The sequence below is a fragment of the Stenella coeruleoalba genome (assembly GCF_951394435.1).
Source record: "Stenella coeruleoalba genome assembly, chromosome: 8".
In the NCBI taxonomy this organism is placed as follows: Eukaryota; Metazoa; Chordata; class Mammalia; order Artiodactyla; family Delphinidae; genus Stenella; species Stenella coeruleoalba.
The window spans coordinates 51,376,089-51,395,958 of record NC_137154.1 but is presented as its reverse complement, the minus strand read 5'-3'; the positions used below and the strand labels follow the sequence as shown (position 1 = coordinate 51,395,958).

The 19,870-nt window shown below is 37.0% G+C and overlaps 1 protein-coding gene and 1 pseudogene across 5 annotated transcripts in view; both read left to right on the top strand.

The window, feature by feature from the left end:
* Positions 1–19,870, top strand: part of RAB6A (RAB6A, member RAS oncogene family) — a 66,636-nt gene that overhangs the window by 15,054 nt on the left and 31,712 nt on the right. For 3 of the 4 annotated variants that reach the window (XM_079930589.1, XM_079930590.1, XM_079930591.1), the window contains exon 2: positions 13,566–13,624. In XM_079930589.1, coding sequence (XP_079786715.1) covers positions 13,566–13,624 — 59 coding nt within the window. Of the gene's footprint in view, positions 1–9,002; positions 9,298–13,565; positions 13,625–19,870 lie in introns of those variants that run through there. The other variant, XM_079930592.1, reaches the window with a different exon arrangement.
* LOC307190804 (zeta-crystallin-like) lies at positions 10,228–11,213 on the top strand (annotated as a pseudogene). The gene has a single exon. The product of its transcript is annotated as a zeta-crystallin-like (transcript).

Sequence of the window (19,870 nt, the reverse complement as noted above, 5' to 3'; positions counted from 1 at the left end):
CCTGGTTCTAGAGCTCCACTACTAAGACACTAAACTATACAACCTTTCCTTGATAAATTTTGTATAGGTAGAAGGTGTGCAGGAAGTAAGGATACTTTGGCGTTCCCAAAACCATAAGAGTGAAAAAACTGTAATCATCTCTGGAAAGTTGAGCTACATGAACTAAATGTTAGATAAGATTAAGTGTTTCTCAGGTATTTTGCTGTATTGGACTTTTGTAATTTATATGACAAAATTCTTAATACATGTAACTTACAGTTAAGTAGAGAGTAAGATAAACAAATTAGTTTTAAAATTCAGTGGCTTTGAGGACTTCCTTGGTGGCTCAGTGGTTAAGAATCCACCTGCCAATGCAGGGGCACGGGTTCGATCCCTGGTCCAGGAAGATCCCACATGCCGTGGAGCAACTAAACCTGTGCGCCACAACTACTGAGCCTGTGCTCTAGAGCCTGTGAGCCACAACAACTGAGCCCATGTGCCACAACTACAGAAGCCCACGCTCCTAGAGCCCGTGCTCTGCAACAAGAGAAGCCACCGCAATGAGAAACCCACACACCACAGCGAAGAGTAGCCCCTGCTCGCCACAACTAGAGAAAAGCTGTGTGCAGCAACAAAGACCCTATGCAGCCAAAAATAAATAAATTAATTACAAAAAAGACAGTTTAAAAATTCAATGGCTTTGATAAAATTTGCTTTGTCAATGATTGTGTTACTGGCTGACAATAAGTAATAAGAATCACTTCATGTTGCTTATACACAAGGAAAATCATAGGTTTGTTTAATCATGGAATTAAAATGTGACATTCAAATGAGAATTGTCCAGTCACATCAAGAAGGCAAAAGTACAACTGAAAAAAGTCTTTGGATCTGTAATATCTTACAGAAAAGATAATAGCTTGTTAATTTGCAATTCTAAGATCTGAACAATAAGAGAGGCTTAAGCTGAAACATAGTGAATTTTTTTTAACATCTTTATTGGAGTATAATTGCTTTACAATGGTGTGTTAGTTTCTGCTGTATAACAAAGTAAATCAGCTATACGTATACATATATCCCCGTATCTCCTCCCTCTTGCATCTCCCTCCCTATCCCACCCCTCTAGATAGACACAAAGCACTGAGCTGATCTCCCTGTGCTATGAAACATAGTGAATTTAAGTCATATATATGGAAGAATTTCCTGACTAAAAAGGCTGTAGAAATATTAAGAGTGGGTTATGAAATCACCTGGAGATATTTCCTTTTTTAAACAGAGAAGTGATTTCTTGGAAGAGCTAGGCATACTCAGAACCAGGAGTATACCTACAATACTTAACAGATTTCTATTTTGTGTTGTATAGAACCATATTTGTTGATAATTAAATACTCTTGTTAGTTTTAGTTGGTCTTCCTTGCCTCAATATATTCTTCCTTTTATCAGAACTTCTTGATGACTGACTGAATAAATTTATATAATACAGAATAAATTATATGGCATGGGTTGGGAGTGGGATAGGAAGAAAAGTATTAGAACATAATGCTGTATGAAGTTTTGTGTGTATGGTGGCACAGGAGTATTAAGGACAAATGTTAAAATATTGTTGGAAGAGAAATGAATAGCCACAGTGTTCAGAATAAGATTAGTTAGGCTTTGATTGAAATGGTCATTTAAATTGCCTTTATATAGGAGGATATAAAGAATGTACTATTAGGGATTTTGAAAACTATTTTGGAGAAATAAGCTTAGCTGAAGAGATTTGAATGAATACAGAAGAAATGCAAATACAGAAGGAATGCTGTTTTAAAATTAGATATGTCTAATCTTTCTATGAAAAGGGGCTATTTTAATTTCCGGAAACTAAATAGCTTCCAGAAGCTATTGATCATAAATGGGTAGTAATATATGAAAGGGTGCTAAAATATGTCTTTGGACAATGTAAAAGAGCCACCTAAGTGGACTATAAGTGGACTATACTCTTTCTCTGGAGTTTTGGGTTACCCTCAATACAAGGAAGATACAACAACTTGAATGCTGACCAGATGAGAGAGACATTGAGATCCTGATCTACTATTTGGAGATTCTGTCTTTTTTTTTTTTTTTTTTTAATTCATTCATGCATGCATGCATGTATGCTGTGGGTCTTAGTTGCGGCCCACAGGATCTTTTTTTTTTAGTTGCGGCATGTGGACTTTGGGGCATGCATGCGGGATCTAGTTCCCCAACCAGGGATCGAACCCCGGCCCCCTGCATTGGGAGTGCAAAGTCTTACTCACTGGAACACCAGGGAAGTCCCTGGAGATTCTGTCTTCAAAACAAAACAAAACAAAAACTACCTTGAACTAAAATATTTAAGAATTTATCCTCTATACCTAAATGTTATATACTTGTAAGGTATATGTATTGCCAGTTTTAAACCCCATGAGAGCAAAGACTTTATTTATTGTAATTTTTTAAAAATTGGTATGCTGGGGCTTCCCTGGTGGCGCAGTGGTTGAGAGTCCGCCTGCCGATGCAGGGGACACGGGTTCGTGTCCCGGTCTGGGAAGATCCCACATGCCGCGGAGCGGCTGGGCCCGTGAGCCATGGCCGCTGAACCTGCGCGTCCGGAGCTTGTGCTCTGCAGCGGGAGAGGCCACAACAGTGAGAGGCCCGCGTACCACAAAAAAAAAAAAAAAAAATTGGTATGCTGAAAAATGTGTTTTACTAGAGTTGAAGGGAGGGTATTTTCGAGCTTTGTTTTTCTTTCTTGGGTTTTTAGTTTTGATTACTTCATTATTGTATTATTGAGAAATGTTTTTCCAAAGTCAAAACTTATTTGCTTAAATTTTGCTGTAGAAAAGTTAAGGTGCATATTAAAGGAACTACACTCACAGTTCAGAGAAAGACTTTTAATCGGTAACACAGACACTATGATAGTCTTAAACTGTTGCTTCGTCCTCCTTCAAAGCATGTGTCCTTTATTCTCCATGAAGAAAAACAAAAGGTGTATTTTTTTTTTGAACAGACCAACCTATGATTGCTTGCTTTTTTCACTCTTAATGACAATTTTTAATGAACAGAAAATGTTAGTTTTAATGTAGATAGATGTATCAGTGTATAAAAATCTGATTTTTATGTCCCATTTTAAGACGTTTTTCCATAGCCTGAGTAATGAAGATAGTCTCCCCTATTATATTTTAGAAATTTTGTTTTGTTTTTTTGTGTTTTGTTTTGCTTTGTCTTTCACATTTAGGTTTATAATCCAACTGAAATTTATCTTTATGTGTACTATGAAATAGATGTCAGATTTAATTTTTTTCAGTATGGATATGTAATTATCCGAGCATCATGTATTTAAAAACATTTCTTTTCCTCAGTTCTCTGCCATATCAGTTTTATAATGACCAACTGTCTATAAATTCATTGACCTGGTTCTGGAATTTCTATTCTGCTAATTGCTTAGTCTACCCTTGCAACAATACAAAACTTACTATAACTTAATATAAAAATTACTGATTTACCAGAGAGCAAATCCTCCCACCTTATTGGGTTTTTTTTGTTTGTTTGTTTTGGGTTTTTTTGCGGTATGTGGGCCTCTCACTGTTGTGTCCTCTTGCGTTGCGGAGCACAGGCTCCGGACCCGCAGGCTCAGCGGCCATGGCTCACAGGCCCAGCCGCTCCGCGGCATGTGGGATCCTCCCAGACCGGGGCACGAAGCTGTGTCCCCTGCATCGGCAGGCGGACTCTCAACCACTGCGCCACCAGGGAAGCCCCTCCCACCTTATTCTTTTTACTTAAGAGTGGCTTGGCAATTCTGGCCTTTTGCAACCCTGGGGAAGGTTTTTTAAATAGAGCTTCAATTTCTTTAAGATTTTCTTTTTTCTTTCTTATTTTTCTAGGACTTTGTACATTTCATCTACTGTTTCAAATTTATTAGTGCATATTACTCATGTTTTTATGTCTGCAGGATCTGTAATCATGCTTCATTAATTTCTAATACTGGTTATCTGTACCTTTCATTTCTTCTTGGTAAGACTTCCTGGAGGTTTATAAATTTAATAGTTTTTTGTTCAAAGAGCTTAAACAGGCCTTGTTGACTCTCAGTTGTGTGTTTTCTGTTTTATTTCTGCTCTTTATTTCCTTTCTTATAGTTTCAATGGTTTATTTTGCTGGTTTTTTCCAACTTCTTGAGAGAGGGATATATAGCTCATGTTTAGTTTTTTTTTTCTCCCTAATATATGCTCATATAAGTGTGTGTGTGTGTGTGTGTGTGTGTGTGTGTGTGTGTGTAATTGTATAAATTTCCCTTTAAGTACTATTATAGTAGTGTTTTGGAGATTTGCTCTGCAGTATTTTTGTCATTGAGTACAAAATGCTTTCTGATTTCTATTTTGATTTCTCCTTTGATTCATTGGTTATTAGAAGTATATTATTTGAAAACACTTGGGGACTTTCTAGTTTTCTTTATATTTTTGATTTCTACTTTAATCGTACTGTGTTCAGAGAATATATTTTCACTGTTTTTAATTTTCTTGAGACTTTATGGTCCATATGTTATGTCAGTTTTAATAAATATTCCCTTTGTGCCTGAAAAGAATGAATTTGTTAGGTGCAGAATTCAATATATGATCACTAGATCAGTTTTGTTAATCAAGTGGTTCAAATATTATGTGTCTTTATCAAATTTTTGTCTATTTTGTTATTGAGAGAGGTATGTTAAAATTTCCCATGGTGATTGTGGCTCTGTATATGTATCCTTGTAGTTTTTCCATTTTTAACGTATAGGTTTCTGAGACTTTTTTTCTGGCCACACCGCGTGGCATGCAGGATCTTAGTTCCCCAACCAGGGATCGAACCCGTGCCCCCTGCAGTGGAAGCGCAGATTCTTAGCCACTGGACGTCCAGGGAAGTCCCTGGAATTGTTATTGTGTTCTTGGTGACTTCAACCTTTTCTCGTCATCAAGTGTTCCACTATTTCTAGTAATGCTTTTTGCCCTAAAGTTTACTTTGCGGAGCACAGGCTCCGGACACGCAGGCTCAGCGGCCATGGCTCACGGGCCCAGCCGCTCCGCGGCATGTGGGATCTTCCCGGACCGGGGCACGAACCCATATCCCCTGCATCGGCAGGCGGACTCTCAACCACTGTGCCACCAGGGAAGCCCGAAGTTTACTTTGATGTTAGTATAGGTATACCACCTTTCTTTTGGCTAATGTTTTCATAGTATTTATATTTTTCTATCCTTTTTAATTAATTTATTTATTTTGGCTGCCCTGCCCGGCATATGGGGATCTTAGTTCCCTGACCTACCAGGGCTCGAACCCGTGTCTCCTGCATTGGCAGGCAGATTCTTAACCACTGCGCCACCAGGGAAGTCCCTCTATCTTTTTACTCTCAACATTTTTATATTCTTATGTTTCAGATGTGGCTTAGTAGTCATCTAGTTAAGTTTTGTGTTTGTCCAGTCTGATAATTGTTTTTAAAATTGGAACATTAGTACATTTACATTTAATATAATTATATATTTGGATTTAAAATAAATCTACCATCTTCTCAATGTGCTTTCTTTTTGTCCTGAGTGTTTCTTTTTCTCTTCTTGTGTTATTTGAATTTGTAGCCTTTTAAAAAAGTATTCCATATTCTTTATTAATTGGGAAGTTATACAATTTTCTTTTCTTTTTCTTTTTGTGATTAGCCCAGAAGTTGTGACATGCAGCCATGACTTACAAAAGTTTACAGGTAATTGATTCCTTTACCCTTCTGGGCAGTGCAGGGACCCTGGCAGTCTAATTCTACTTACCATTCTTCCTTCTGACTTGACTTACTATGTGTACTTTAAGTGTGTGTGTGTGTGTGTGTGTGTGTGTGTGTGTGTGTGTGTAAAACCCCATAAGATGTTATTATTTCAGACAGTGATTATTTAGATTTTATTTTTACAAGGAAAACTTTTTATTGAAGTGTAACATATAGAAAAGCATACGAATCTTAAGTGTACAGCTTGAATGAGAAAAATTGCTAGTTATATTGACCTGAATATTCCCATCGTTACAAAATTATTTCTTACATTGATTAGTAAATTTGGCCTTCTGGTTCTAAAACCTCAGTTCACTGAGTTTTATCATAAGTGTGCCCCTGTGAGCTATATCTACTTTCATTTTTCCAAGAATGCAGACTCTGGACAACCTTAGTGAATACTGTCTACTTGATGGTTTCTTTCATTGATTATTTCATTTAGTGCTAGACAGGGACCAACATTGAGTGTAGCCATGAACAAGATAGATGAGGTTCCTGTTCTACAGCTTATCATTTGTAAGTTGGGAGAGGTAAACTAGTAAATAAATGCACAAACAAGATAATATGAGTAAAGTTCCTTATATTACCATTTTTTTCTTATTTTTCCCTGTAAGAAGTGGATCATGCTTTTCTACACTTAGACTTAAAAAGTTTTTGAGTAAAGTTAATGCTGGAAAAGCTAGTCTTATGCTAGTACTTACTTTGAACTTCCCACTGAACTGTTCTTTGAGGGTACAGATTATTTCCAAGTTATCTTTTTAAAAACATTTTTTTATTGAAGTATAGTTGATTTGTGTTAGTTTCTGGTGTAGAGCAAAGTGATTCAGTTATATATATGTATGCATGTATGTATGTATATATATTCTTTTCCAGATGGTTTATTATAGGATATTGAATATAGTTCCCTGTGCTATACAATAGGAGCTACTTACTTATTTATTTACGATTGCATTGGGTGTTCGTTGCTGCACGCGGGCTTTCTCTAGTTGGGGTGAGCGGGGGCTGCTCTTTCTTGCGGTGTGTGGGCTTCGCACTGAGGTGGCTTCTCTTGTTGCGGAGCAGGGGCTCTAGGCGTGCAAGCTTGAGTAGTTGTGGCTTGTAGGCTCAGTAGTTGTGGCTTGTGGGCTCTAGAACACAGGCTCAGTATTTGTGGCGCACGGGCTTAGTTGCTTCACGGCATGTGGGATCTTCCTGGACCAGGGATCGAACCCATGTCCCCTGCATTGGTAGGCGGATTCTTAACCACTGCGCCACCAGGGAAGTCCCTAGGACCTTTTTGTTTATTTTATATATAGTAATTTGTGTCTGCTAATCCCAAACTCCTAATTTATCCCTCCCCCAGCCCCCTTTCCCCTTTGATAACCATAAGCTTGTCTTCTAAGTCTGTGAGTCTGTTTCTGTTTTGTAAATAAGTTCATTTGTATCATATTTTAGATTCGACATATAAGTGATATCATTTGGTATTTGTCTTTCTCTTTCTGACTTACTTCACTTACTTAGTATGAAAGGTCCATCCATGTTGCTGTAAATGGCATTAGTTCATTCTTTTTGATGACTGAGTAGTATTCCATTGTGTATATATACCACATCTTCTTTATCCATTCATCTGTTAATGGACATTTAGGTTGCTTCCATGTCTTGGCTAGTGCTGCAATGAACATTGGGATGCATGTATCTTTTTTAATTAGTCCAACTCGTTATTTTATCCTTAAGATACATTCATAGATGAATGTTAACTTTGTTGTAGGAATAAAATAAAAGCCCTGCTGCTATCTAAAATACGTCTAGAAATACAATCTTAGGCTGAAAGTATTTTTTTTTATTTTATTTTATTTTTTTGTTGCCCTGCATGCCTTGCGGGAATCTCAGTTCCCTGAACAGGGATTGAACCCGGGCCATGGCAGTGAAAGCGTAGAATCCTAACCACTAGGCCACCAGGGAGCTTGGCTGAAAGTAGTTTTGAGAGGTAATTTAGTTTTTCTCTCCTCCAGGCAGAACCACATCTGATACTGAATCCATAAGTTCATAATGTAACCAGGAAAGAAAAGTTCCACAAAACTGGTTTACATGAGCAAAATCTCAGGCTCCAAGGAACCTGTTATGCTTGAAGAATAACCAATAGCTTTCCATCATTGTCAGATGGTATTTGTGTTTGGCAAGGTTAGGAGATGAGACTAGAAAGGCTCAGCTCAAGTTTGAATGCCTGCTAAGGATCTTTAGCTTATGGAGACTGGGGAGCCTTGGAATGTTTATAAATTGTTGAAACATACCTCTGGCAGTATAGAGGATGGACACTTTGTTTGCACGGTGCTTTATTCTCTTGTTCACCCTCTTTCAGTGGTTGTAAACTCCTTTGCGTTCAAGGCCTTACTTACATTTGTTTTTCATTCTCATCCTCCAACCTCCTTGTTTCCTAGCACTTGGAAGTTTTGGAATGAAGTGAGAAATAGTAGCCATCCAAGCATTAATATATTTGTTTATGTTTTATTCATCTTTGGTAAGAGTAGCCAGTGGGTCATTACCTTTATGCGAATATCTTTTCTGTCTTCACGTTTTGTGTAGTCAAATATTTTTTGTTTTTACTTTGGATGTCTCCATTTCATCATCCTGGAAACTCATATCATAGGTCTGATGCCTTTAATGTAAATATTATTATAAAGAAACAAAGCATATTTATTAAAAAACAACTTTTGAGCCATAGATGTGAAATTACTTATTCAGCAAATATTTTATACAACCAAATTCATTCTCCCCATTTTTGAATGTAATTGTACAAGTGTAGTTGTAGTTCTCTTCTTTTTTTTTTTAATCATCTTTACTGGAGTATGATTGCTTTACAATGGTGTGTTAGTTTCTGCTTTATAACAAAGTGAATCAGCTCTACATATACATATATCCCCATATCTTCTCCCTCTTGCATCTCCCTCCCATCCTCCCTTTCCCACTCCTCTAGGTAGTCACAAAGCACCGGGCTGATCTCCTGTGCTATGTGGCTGCTTCCCACCAGCTATCTGTTTTACATTTGGTAGTGTATATATGTCCATGTCACTCTCACTTCATCCCAGCTTACCCTTCCCCCTCCATGTGTCATCAAGTCCATTCTCTACATCTGCTTCTTTATTTCTGTCCTACCCCTAGGTTCCTCAGAACCTTTTTTTTTTTTTTGGTTTCCATATATATGTGTTAGCATACGATATTTGTTTTTCTGACTTACTTCACTCTGTATGACAGAATCTAGGTCCATCCACCTCACTACAAATAACTCAATTTCATTTCTTTTTATGGCTGAGTAATATTCCATATTCGTTTTTTTTTTTTTAAGCTTTAGGAAAAATGAAATCTTTATTCAATTAAGGTCTTTAGAGAAAGGCTACTAGCTTTATGGAACTTCAGTGTTGTTGACTAGGTTCGCTACATTGGAGTAGTGTTAGCTTGGTTTAATTGATTTTCTGTTTTGCTGTAGAATTGCATCACCTAGATGAGACATCTTGGCTGTGATATTGCAGTGAGTTTTGCTTGCAGCTGAGCTTTTTCGCTATGGTCCCTAGGTACGTTTTTCAGGTGTCTTCATTACCATGATGGACTACAGGTAGTGTTGTTTTTGTGTGTTTGCTTGTTGTATTTTTATGCTTAACTTCTAACTAAAATCATAGCGTCTGATTTAAGGTACTGTTGTTATCATAGCACATTAATCTTTTATAATGGCTTATTTTTGTGGGGAAAAATTAGAATATATAAATATCTTGTTGTCTGTTTCAGTATTATCTGACCAATATAACTGACCAGATTATGAAGCAGTTCATAAATGTTCATTTATATAGGTTGTAGAATAATTGAGACTTCTCCTTTTATGCAAACATTAGTCTTATAATCTTTGAATCCTAAGTATTCTTGAAGAGTATATTATGTGAGGAATTACTTTACCACTTACAGAAGTTATCTCTTAAATTAGTATACCTTGGTCTTCTAGAGGCCCAATAATTAGTTCCTCTAATCTTTAATAATCAGCCCCTTTTTTAGTTATCTTTGGTGCTCCAGTATTAAAATTATTATACATAGTAAAATTTACCATTTTAACTTATTTCTATGTGTACAGTTCAGTGGCATTAAGTATTTCACATTGTACAATAATCACCACAATGGATTTTATTTATCTATCTATTTATTTATTTATGGCTGTGTTGGGTGTTCGTTGATGTGCGCGGGCTTTCTCTACTTGTGGCGAGCGGGGGTTACTCTTCATTGTGGTGCGCAGGCTTCTCATTGCAGTGGCTTCTGTTGTGGAGCACGGGCTCTAGGCGTCCCTTTCATTGGCAGGAGGATTCGTAACCACTGAGTCACCAGGGAAATCCATGATAGATTTTTAATAACAGTTTTATTGAGATGAAATCATACATCACACAGCCCTTTTTTCCATGGAATCTGAGGGAGCTCTCGCAGATTTTGATTTCCCACTCAGGACTCGTATCTAGATCACCATGGTGACTGAACAGAGGTTGATGCGAGCTATTAGAGTTTTTTAATTTGTGGACCAGAAGTGATGAAACTCCAGTCGGATGTTGCCATACCGATTCCAAAAGACCATCAGGTTCTAATCAAAGTCCAAGCATGTAGTGTAAACCCAGTGGACACACAAATTCACTCTGGTACCTACAGTGGAAAACCACTTCCACCTTATACTCCTGGATTAGATGTGGCTGGGATAACAGAAGCTGTTGGAGAAAGTGTATCTGCTTTCAAGAAAAGTGACAGAGTTTTCACTACCAGCATGATCTCTGAGGGCTACGCAGAGTATGCTCTGGCAGCCAATTACCCTGTTTACACACTGCCGGAAAAACTGGACTTTAAACAAGGAGCTGCCATCAGTATCCCGTATTTTACTGCTTATTGAGCTCTGCTCCACAGTGCCTGTGTGAAAGCTGGAGAAAGTGTTCTGGTTCATGAAGCTAGTGGAGGAGTTGGGATAGCAGCATGCCAGACTGCTAGAGTTGATGGCTTAAAAGTTTTGGGCACAGCTGGTACTGAGGAAGGACAAAACACTGTTTTGCAAAATGGGGCCCACGAAGTGTTTAATCACAGAGAAACTAATTATATTGATATAATTAAGAAATCTTTTGGTGAAAAGGAGTTGATGTGATTATTGAAATGTTAACTAATGTAAATCTTAGCAATGATTTGAATCTTTGTCACATGGAGGACGAGTAATAGTTGTTGGCAGCAGAGGTCCTGTTGAAATAAACCCACGGGAGACATCATGGCAAAGGAATCTAGCATAATAGGAGTTGCTCTCTATATATCCACCAAGGAGGAATTTCAGCAGTTTGCAGCAGCCCTTCAAGCCGGAATGGAAATTGGTTGGTTGAGACCAGTATTAGGTCCTCAGATTCCATTGGAGAAGGTGGCCCATGAAGATGATATGCAAAGCAGTGGGGCTACTGGAAAAATAATTCTTCTCTTAAAATGATTAATCATTTCATAGATTTCCTATGGAGTTAGAGGTCTCTTACCTCAGTTTTATGTACACTGCATTTGCTTTAATTAGTATTCATTTGATTCAGTGAGTTCCTTATATTTAAAAAAAAGATTTATAAGGGCTTCCCTGGTGGCGCAGTGGTTGAGAGTCCGCCTGCCGATGCAGGGGACACGGGTTCGTGCCCCGGTCTGGGAAGATCCCACATGCCGCGGAGCGGCTGGGCCCGTGAGCCATGGCCGCTGAGCCTGCGCATCCGGAGCCTGTGCTCCGCAATGGGAGAGGCCACAACAGTGAGAGGCCCGTGTACCACAAAAAAAAAAAGAAAAAAGAAAAAAACCGTTTCAACAGACAAGCTATTTTGCATTTCTTCACTATATATTTCATTTATAATGAAGCTCCTTTGCTTTTATCCACCACTGTTTCCCCCACCACTATTTTGCCTTTTATCTCTTCAGATTTTTAGATTTACTTTTTAATAGATTCTGATCAGTGTTAAATAATGTAGTATGTGTATTGTTCCTGACTTTACTATGATTGGTTCTAGGGTTTTGCCTTTAAGTACATAGGTATTCTTATATATAAAAAGTATTTTGGAAAAACATATACCAAAGTTGTAATGTTAGTTATGTATAGGTGGTAGGATATATGTAATTTTCACTTTGTTCTTGGTCTTTTCTGTGTTGCCCGCTTTATAACATGCATTTTGCTCTTTTATATAAAAAAGGAGGGACATTTTTCAAAACAAAGTAAAAACTGTATGTACTATTTACTAATGAAGAAATGCGTAGATCTACTCATTGCTCCTAAAAGAGACTTCTTCCCAAACATCAGTTTGCTTTTGACCAGGGTCTAGGGAAACTAGCTTTAGCTGTTTAACTTGCTATTTTAGATTCTTTAAAATAAGATGTTTGGGAGTAGGTGATTTTATGGGATTCTTCCTTCTTTGGCTCAGTTTTTTCCTCAGGTTTTCATATAGCACATGGATGGAGGACATTTAAAGAGGCCGGGATCAGGTCTCTAAAAATCAAAAGTTGAAATCAAAAGTTACTTAAATTCATACAAAAACATGAGTGACTAGGTATTGTTTTTTTTTCTTCCCCAAAGTATTTACATTTAGGAGAGCATTTGAGATATTTATTTGCTCAGTTCTTTTCCAATTGATATAATTTCTTGTATCATTTAGTATTTATTGAATCTATGCCAAGCTACTGGAGATATAGGAAAATTAGATATGGTTCTTGCCCTTGAACACTGTGCCCATTGGTAAGGATATTGGCAGTATACCACTATTGTTTACCTAGTGGCACTTTCATGTGGATTAACTTAAAAATACCAATACAAAGTAGTATGAATCTTTGGGATTGCCCTGCCAAAGAATAGAGATCTGATCCTGAAATGAGTTTCAAAACAATTTTCCATGTCATTTCATTCTTACTCTTAAACAGTCAAGTTCTTGCAGCCCTCATACCCCTCCTAGAACTCTTCATATTTAGTTTTTATGCTTCCCGAGATTAAGCTTTGATTCACTGAATGAAGTGGACCTGACCCTTATATTCCCCAGGTTACTGTCCAGGAAGTTAACTATAATTTCTTCCCAGTGTAATCCTAGTTCTTTTTGTTAGGGGTCAAGTAAATATCTGCTTACCTTTTGTGAATTAGAGATGTCAGCATAACTGATTGTTTTCCTCCATCTCTTCTCTTCATTTTCCTCACCTCTTAACTAAATAAATATTCTTTTACCTGTGCTCTCAGTTTGAGAGATTATCTTTTGTTTGTTTGTTTGGTTTTTTTTTTTTTTATAAGGAGGAGGAGAGGAAAAGGAAGGGGGTGGGGAAGAAGAACTTATTTAGTTGTTTTGGCTGGGCTGAGTCTTAGTTGCGGCACACGGGATCTTCGGGATCTTCGTTGCAGCAAGTTTAGTTGCAGCATGCGGGCTTATTAGTTGCAGCCTGTGGGCTTCTTAGTTGCGGCCTGTGGGCTTCTTAGTTGCAGCATGCATGTGGGATCTAGTTCCCCAACCAGGGATCAAACCCAGGCTCCCTGCATTGGGAGCGTGGAGTCTTACCCACTGGACCACCAGGAAAGTCCCGAGATTATCTGTTATTAAAGAAAGACATTTCAGCAAACTCAGGCCTGTATGGTTTTTTTGTTTGTTTTTTTTTTAGTGGTTATGTAAGTATTCTCTTTATTTGTCACATAGGCCTGTATGTTTGTAAATTATTGTTAGTTGAACCATTGCAGATATTTCCCAATGAATTGAATCGCAGTTCTCTGTAAAAAAATTGCTGAGAACCCAATTTAATGTGTTAACTGAATCAATCTTTTTTTTCCTTTTCATTTCAGTTGGAAAGACATCACTGATTACCAGATTCATGTATGACAGTTTTGACAACACCTATCAGGTATTTTGTTTATGCCAACCTACTAGTTGTCTCTTATGTGTTACAGGTCCTTTTAAAAATTCATTTATTTACATTCAGACATGGATATAAAAGCATTTTCTGTAATCTGTAAAATTATCTATAAATACAAAGTATAACTGATGATGCTCATAGTCCTCAACTTTTTCATTTGATTTCTTTAGCTTCTCTTCCAAAATCTATTGAAAGATTATTGCTAATACCATCTGGGATAGAAGTAAGAGTGATTATAGCTATTCTCTTGGAGAGATTTCCTCCAAGTCTAGGATTCTGTGACATTTTCATCTATACTTGAAGTCAAGAATAAGTGAGTACTATAATTAGAAATCATTAACAGAAGGAGATTTGGGAAGTTCACACATATATGGAAAATTAAATAACTCATTCGTAAATAACCAGTGGGTCAAAGACAATCACAAGGGAAATTAGAAAATACTTCGAGATAAATTTAAAAAAAAACCCACAGCATACCAAAACTTATGGGATACAGCTAAAGCAGTGTTATAAGGAAAAGAATAGATACATTAAATCAGTAATTTAATTTTCTATCCTAAGAAACTAGAAAAAGAAAAGTAAACCTAAAGCAAGCAGAAGTAAAAACTACTTTAAAATGTAGGTTTTATTATTCAGGTGTGGTGAGGCCAACAGATCAGGAGATGATTGCCATTGTAAAGATAGTTTACTATACTCACAAATCTCAAGAGGAAGGGACACTCCAGGCCATATGAGGGGGGCACATGGAAGAAGTACTGGTATTGGTCAGGAGGTGAAGGGGGGGTGGGCAGGAAATGTAGGCACTAGCCTTTATTGGGATTTCTGTGGGAAGGATGGGTAAGACCAGGTAAGGAAATATAGGATTGCCTACTTTGAGTAATTTCAGTGGTCTCTGGGCTGTAGGGGCTGTTCCTAGTTGTCTGCTACTTGGCCCTAGGGTGATTAGGGCAGGGGAGTAATGACCCTGAGTGTGATAGAGGAGGTGGTTGGGGTATGGGTTTGGATTGGTTGGTTTTCATATTAAAGGCCCTCCACAGGCAAGTTTTACTTCTCTAGGAATTGGCAAACCCTGGGATGGCCAGTCCCTCCAGTATAAGGAAGGCCCCAGGTGTCAGGACAACAAAAATACAGAAAATAAAGACGTGCTTAATTCAGAAGCTGATAAAGATTAGAGCAGAAATATATGGAAGAGAGAACAGAAAAACAAGAAATTCAGTGAAACCAAAAGTGGTTCTTAGAGAAGATCAGCAAAATTGACAAACCTAAAGGTAAACTAATCAAGAAAAAAGAAGGCTCAAACTATTAAAATCAGGAGTGAAGGAGAAGACCTTACAGAAATAAACAGGATTATAAGGGAATACTGTGAACAGTTATATGCCAACAAATTAGATAACCTAGATGAAATGGATAAATTCCAAGAAAGATACAAACTATCGAAACTAACTCAAGAAGAAATAGATAATTTGAATATACCTATAATAAGTAGATAGAGTTATCAATCAAAAAACTTCTTACAAAGAAAATCGCAGGACTAGATGGCTTCACTGGTCAATTCTATGAAATATTTAAAGAACAACACTAATACTTCGTAAACTTCCAAAAACAGAAGAAGAAATACTTCCCAACTTATCCCATGAGGTCAGTATGACTCTCATACCCAAACCAGGCAAAGACATCAAAAATAAAACTACAGACTAATATCCTTTATGAATATAAACACAATAGTCCTCAGCAAAATACTACCGAACTGAATCTGGTAACTTGTAAAAAGGTTCTATACCATTTACCAAGTAGGATTGGTAGGTTAGTACCAAGATTACAAGGTTGGTTTAACATACAGAAAGTGATGTAATACGCTATATGAATAGAATAAAGGACAAAATCAGGGGAATTCCCTGGCAGTCCAGTGGTTAGGGCTCCACACTCTCACTGCTGAGGGCCCGGGTTCAATCCCTGGTCGGGGAACTAATATCCTACAAGCCACGCAGTGCGGCCAAAAAGAAAAAAAAAAGCCACGCAGTGTGGACAAAATCACACGATTATTTCAACAGACACAGAAAAAGCATTTGACAGAATCCAGTAGCCTTTCATGATAAAAACACTTGGCAAATTAGGAATACAAGGGAACTTTCTAAATGTGATAAGGGGCATCTCTATGAAAGACCCACAGCTAACATCAGACGTAATGTTTAAAGGCTGAATGCGTTCTCTTTAAGATCAAGAACAAGACAAGGATGTCTGCTCTCAGTTGCATATGTATCTAAGTTATATGTTTGTATGTATCTCAGTTTAAAATGCTTAATTGTGAAACGAAAATCAAAGAAAAAGCTAAAACAAATAAATTAGTAATCTTCATACCAGGTACTTTCACTGAGGCCCTAAGCACATTATAAATCTTTTTCTGTATTAACTTTTTTGCTGCACGGCCTGTGGGATCTTAGTTCCCCAATCAGGGGCCAAACTCACGCCCCCTGCAGTGGAAGCGCAGAGTCCTAACCACTGGACCGCCAGGAGAGTCCCTGTATCAACTTTCTGAAATATTCTTATTAAAATTTTTAAAAATCCCTTTTAATTGAAGTATTTTACATCTGTATTACTGTGTAGTTAGTATAAAAACTTGATTTCAATTATTTGTCTTAGGAGTGTATCAAATGTTGATCTGATTAAAGGAATGGTTAATTTCCATAGTAATTAACTGCCTCTGTCTCAATTATTAAACCATTTTTTATTTTTCAGAAAGCTTTTAGGGTAAATATAAAATCTGAATCCTGTCCCTTTTTTAGTATGTATTTTCCCATATTTGAAATATTTATTTTATTTCAGGGATATGCCTTCTGGTTTGAACACTAAGAAAACTGAAAAACTTGGGCATTTGTTTTCTAGGAAAAAGTTTGTCCAAATTTGTACAATTTGTCCAAAACCATCCAACTACTAAATGGTAGAACTAAGATGTAAACAAAGGTTTTTCTAATTGATCTTTGACAAAGGAGCAAAGGCAGTACAATGGAGCAAAGATAGTCTCTTCAACAAATTGTGCTGGGACAGCTGGTCATCTGCATGCAAATGAAGGTAGACACAGAGGTTATTCTCAGAATGGACCTAAACACAGACCTAAATGTAAAACTCTGTAATAAGCTACTGGAAGGTAACATTGGAGAGAACCTAGATGATCTTGCATATGGCAGTGACTTTTTAGGTACAATACCAAAGGCATGATCCATAAAAGAAGCAGTTGATAAGCTGGACTTCATTAAAATTAGAAACTTCTGCTCTGCCAAAGACAGTGTTAAGAGAATGAGAAGACAAGCCATAGATTTGCAAAAGGCACACATGACAAAAGACTTATCCAAAATATTCAGTGGGATCTTATAATCGATAGTAGTAAAGAATTATTAATTCCTTACATTTTGATAAATTTTGACAGATATGTACACCTATGAAGCTGCTACTACTACAATCAAGATTAAGAACATTTCCATCTCACCCCCAAAGGAATTTGTTTCTAATTAAGCCTTTTATTAAAACCCATAACGATCATGAAACAGGAATGACTAAAACATAAACATGACATTTAAGAAAAGTCACTTCTTAAAAGCCAATGAATATGTATAGTATAAATTTTATTACATTCTTTTGAATATTTCAGAAATGGTTTAGTCACATCTTAAGACACTATAAAAAGAACAAGTTTAGAAATGAAAAAATAGTACAGTTAGCAAGAGTACTTCGGGTTTTTTTGGACCCGTTTATATCGGATATCCTCAATTTTCTAGGTCCCTGCAACTCTACAGCTTATAGCTTCACCTAGATGACCTCTTGCATACCATATTTTGATTCTGAGCAATGCTTCTCTCTCTCTTCAGCAGAGAAACTATAAATACCAGTCTTAGGGACTGAAGAAAGTATTGATGTCATTGAGCCATATGTAGAAAGTTCCTGAGAGTGTTGAGCTCATATCTTTGGGAGTGGAACCAAATACCATACGCTAAAAAATTTGAACTAGAGTCAGAGTCTTAGGCTAAAGAATTATGAGCTAGAGCCTGTAGTTGGAGTCCTCTGAGTATTTCTGAAGTATTTCATTTTACCCAAGTTCTCTGTGAAATTAAGGAGATATTTCCGGCACACCTAAAGTGCTGTTGCTACTTATGCAGTAAGACTATTGCTGCTGTTCATTCAGACATTTATAAGGGCAGTGATGTTGATGGGGTGAGGTTACGTAGAATTTGAGAGATAAGGAAAGATTTTGATTCTTTGTGAAGAAGTTGTTGCTAGTGAAGCCAAAATATCATTGTACTTTGGCATTAATAGGAGATACTGATTTACAATGTAAACTACAAGTTTTTGTAAGAATTAGGTACAGTCCGAGGTATTATCTTAGTTTAGCTCTAACAGGAAAATTTGGATAATGTAGCACCCTACATCCTTACTTAGGGAAATCAGCTTGACAGCATATCAAGTATTAACTTGATATATGAAGAATTGACCATATGTCGTTAGCTGCAAACTTAGTTATCAGGTGAAGAGTTGTTCAGTGGATTATTTGAAGATTCCCTACCCCTACCTCCACCATACACACAAGAGAAAGACTTCTGAAATGAATAATTGAAGAGCTAGTCTCATAGCTAGAAATGTATTATTGAGCCGTATGTAATATATATCTGAAACTTAGTGAAGTTTTATTTCACAAAAAAGATAAATTTTATGTAATTCATAATTCATGCCCTATTTATGATTCCTTTGCACTGAATTAATTTCATTTGAAAAAGACTAAACTGGTTGGCCAGAAGAGTCCTTAATTGACCATATTTTGGTCATTATTTCAAAGTAAAGCAAAAAATCTAAGTTATCTGGGAAAATTATTTCTAGTTAGAGAGTCTGGAAGCGTTTCTCTTAAGTTGCTCTAGCATTCACCACTTCTTTTTCTTTTACCAATTATAAACCAACAGATTTTTCTAACAGTTTCAACTATATCAGTTTGAACCATACTACATTGCTATTTTTATCATTCAAAAATGGTATAATATTGGCCATTTTATATAGTTCAGCTTAATGTAAATAAGCTCGAGAAAGATTCCCACAGTTGGAGTAGTTTAATTCTTTTATTTGAGGAAGATTATATTGCTCAGGGTAACCTTAGAGATTACTTTGAATTTAGAGAATTTCTTATTCCAAAGGCTGTTACAAATCAACAGTTAAATTCAGGACAGCATACATAAAACAGTGAGTTTTATTTATTTATTTTTAAAATTTTATTTACCTTTGGCTGCATTGGGTCTTCGTTGCTGCGCGCAAGCTTTCTCTAGTTGTGGCGAGCTGGGGCTACTCTTTGTTGCGGTGTGCGGGCTTCTTATTGCTGTGGCTTCTGTTGTTGCAGAGCATGGGCTCTAGGTGTGCAGGCTTCAGTAGTTGTGGCACGTGGGCTTAGTAGTTGTGGCTTGCAGGTTCAGTAGTTGTGGTGCACGGGCTTAGTTGCTCTGTGGCATGTGGGATCTTCCCGGACCAGGGATCCAACCTGTGTCCCCTGCATTGGCAGGCGGATTCTTAACCACTGCACCACCAGAGAAGTCCAAGCAGTGGGTTTTAGACACTCTAATGAACTTGTCCAGAAAGGTGGTGGTGGTGAATAAATATATCCTTAATCTCTTTAAGTTAAAGCTCTAGATTATTCTATACAGAATTCTAGATTATCAGTAGAAACAAAATCCTTAACTAGATGGACTGTTTTGCTGATTCTGTGTTTGATTTGTCTTTTTATTTTTGTTTAATTTTTAATGACTTTTTTTTTTTTTCCTTTTCCAGAAGTATTGTCATTTTATTTGGGGTGGGGGTGAGGTTCTTTTTTTTCATTGTGGTAAGAACACTTACATGAGATTTTACCTTCTTATTAGATTTTTAAGTGTATACAATGCAGTATTGTCATCTACATGCACAATGCTGTGCAGCAGATCTCTAGAACTTGTTCACCTTGCAGAACTAAAATTTTATGTCCATTTTAATGACTCATTTTTAAAATTCACAGACTCTACCTAGTTTCTGTCCTAATTGACAGAAATATAATATGGCACAAAGGTATCTAGGGGGAAAATGTATATACATATATTTTTTCCCACATATGTACATATATGTAAACATATTTTTAAATGGGATTCCCTTCTAAACTGGATTCTGTATCAGCATCTTCTTTCTGGGGTCGTTTTCCTTTCCTCATTCTTTTTATTTATCTCTGTTACTCAA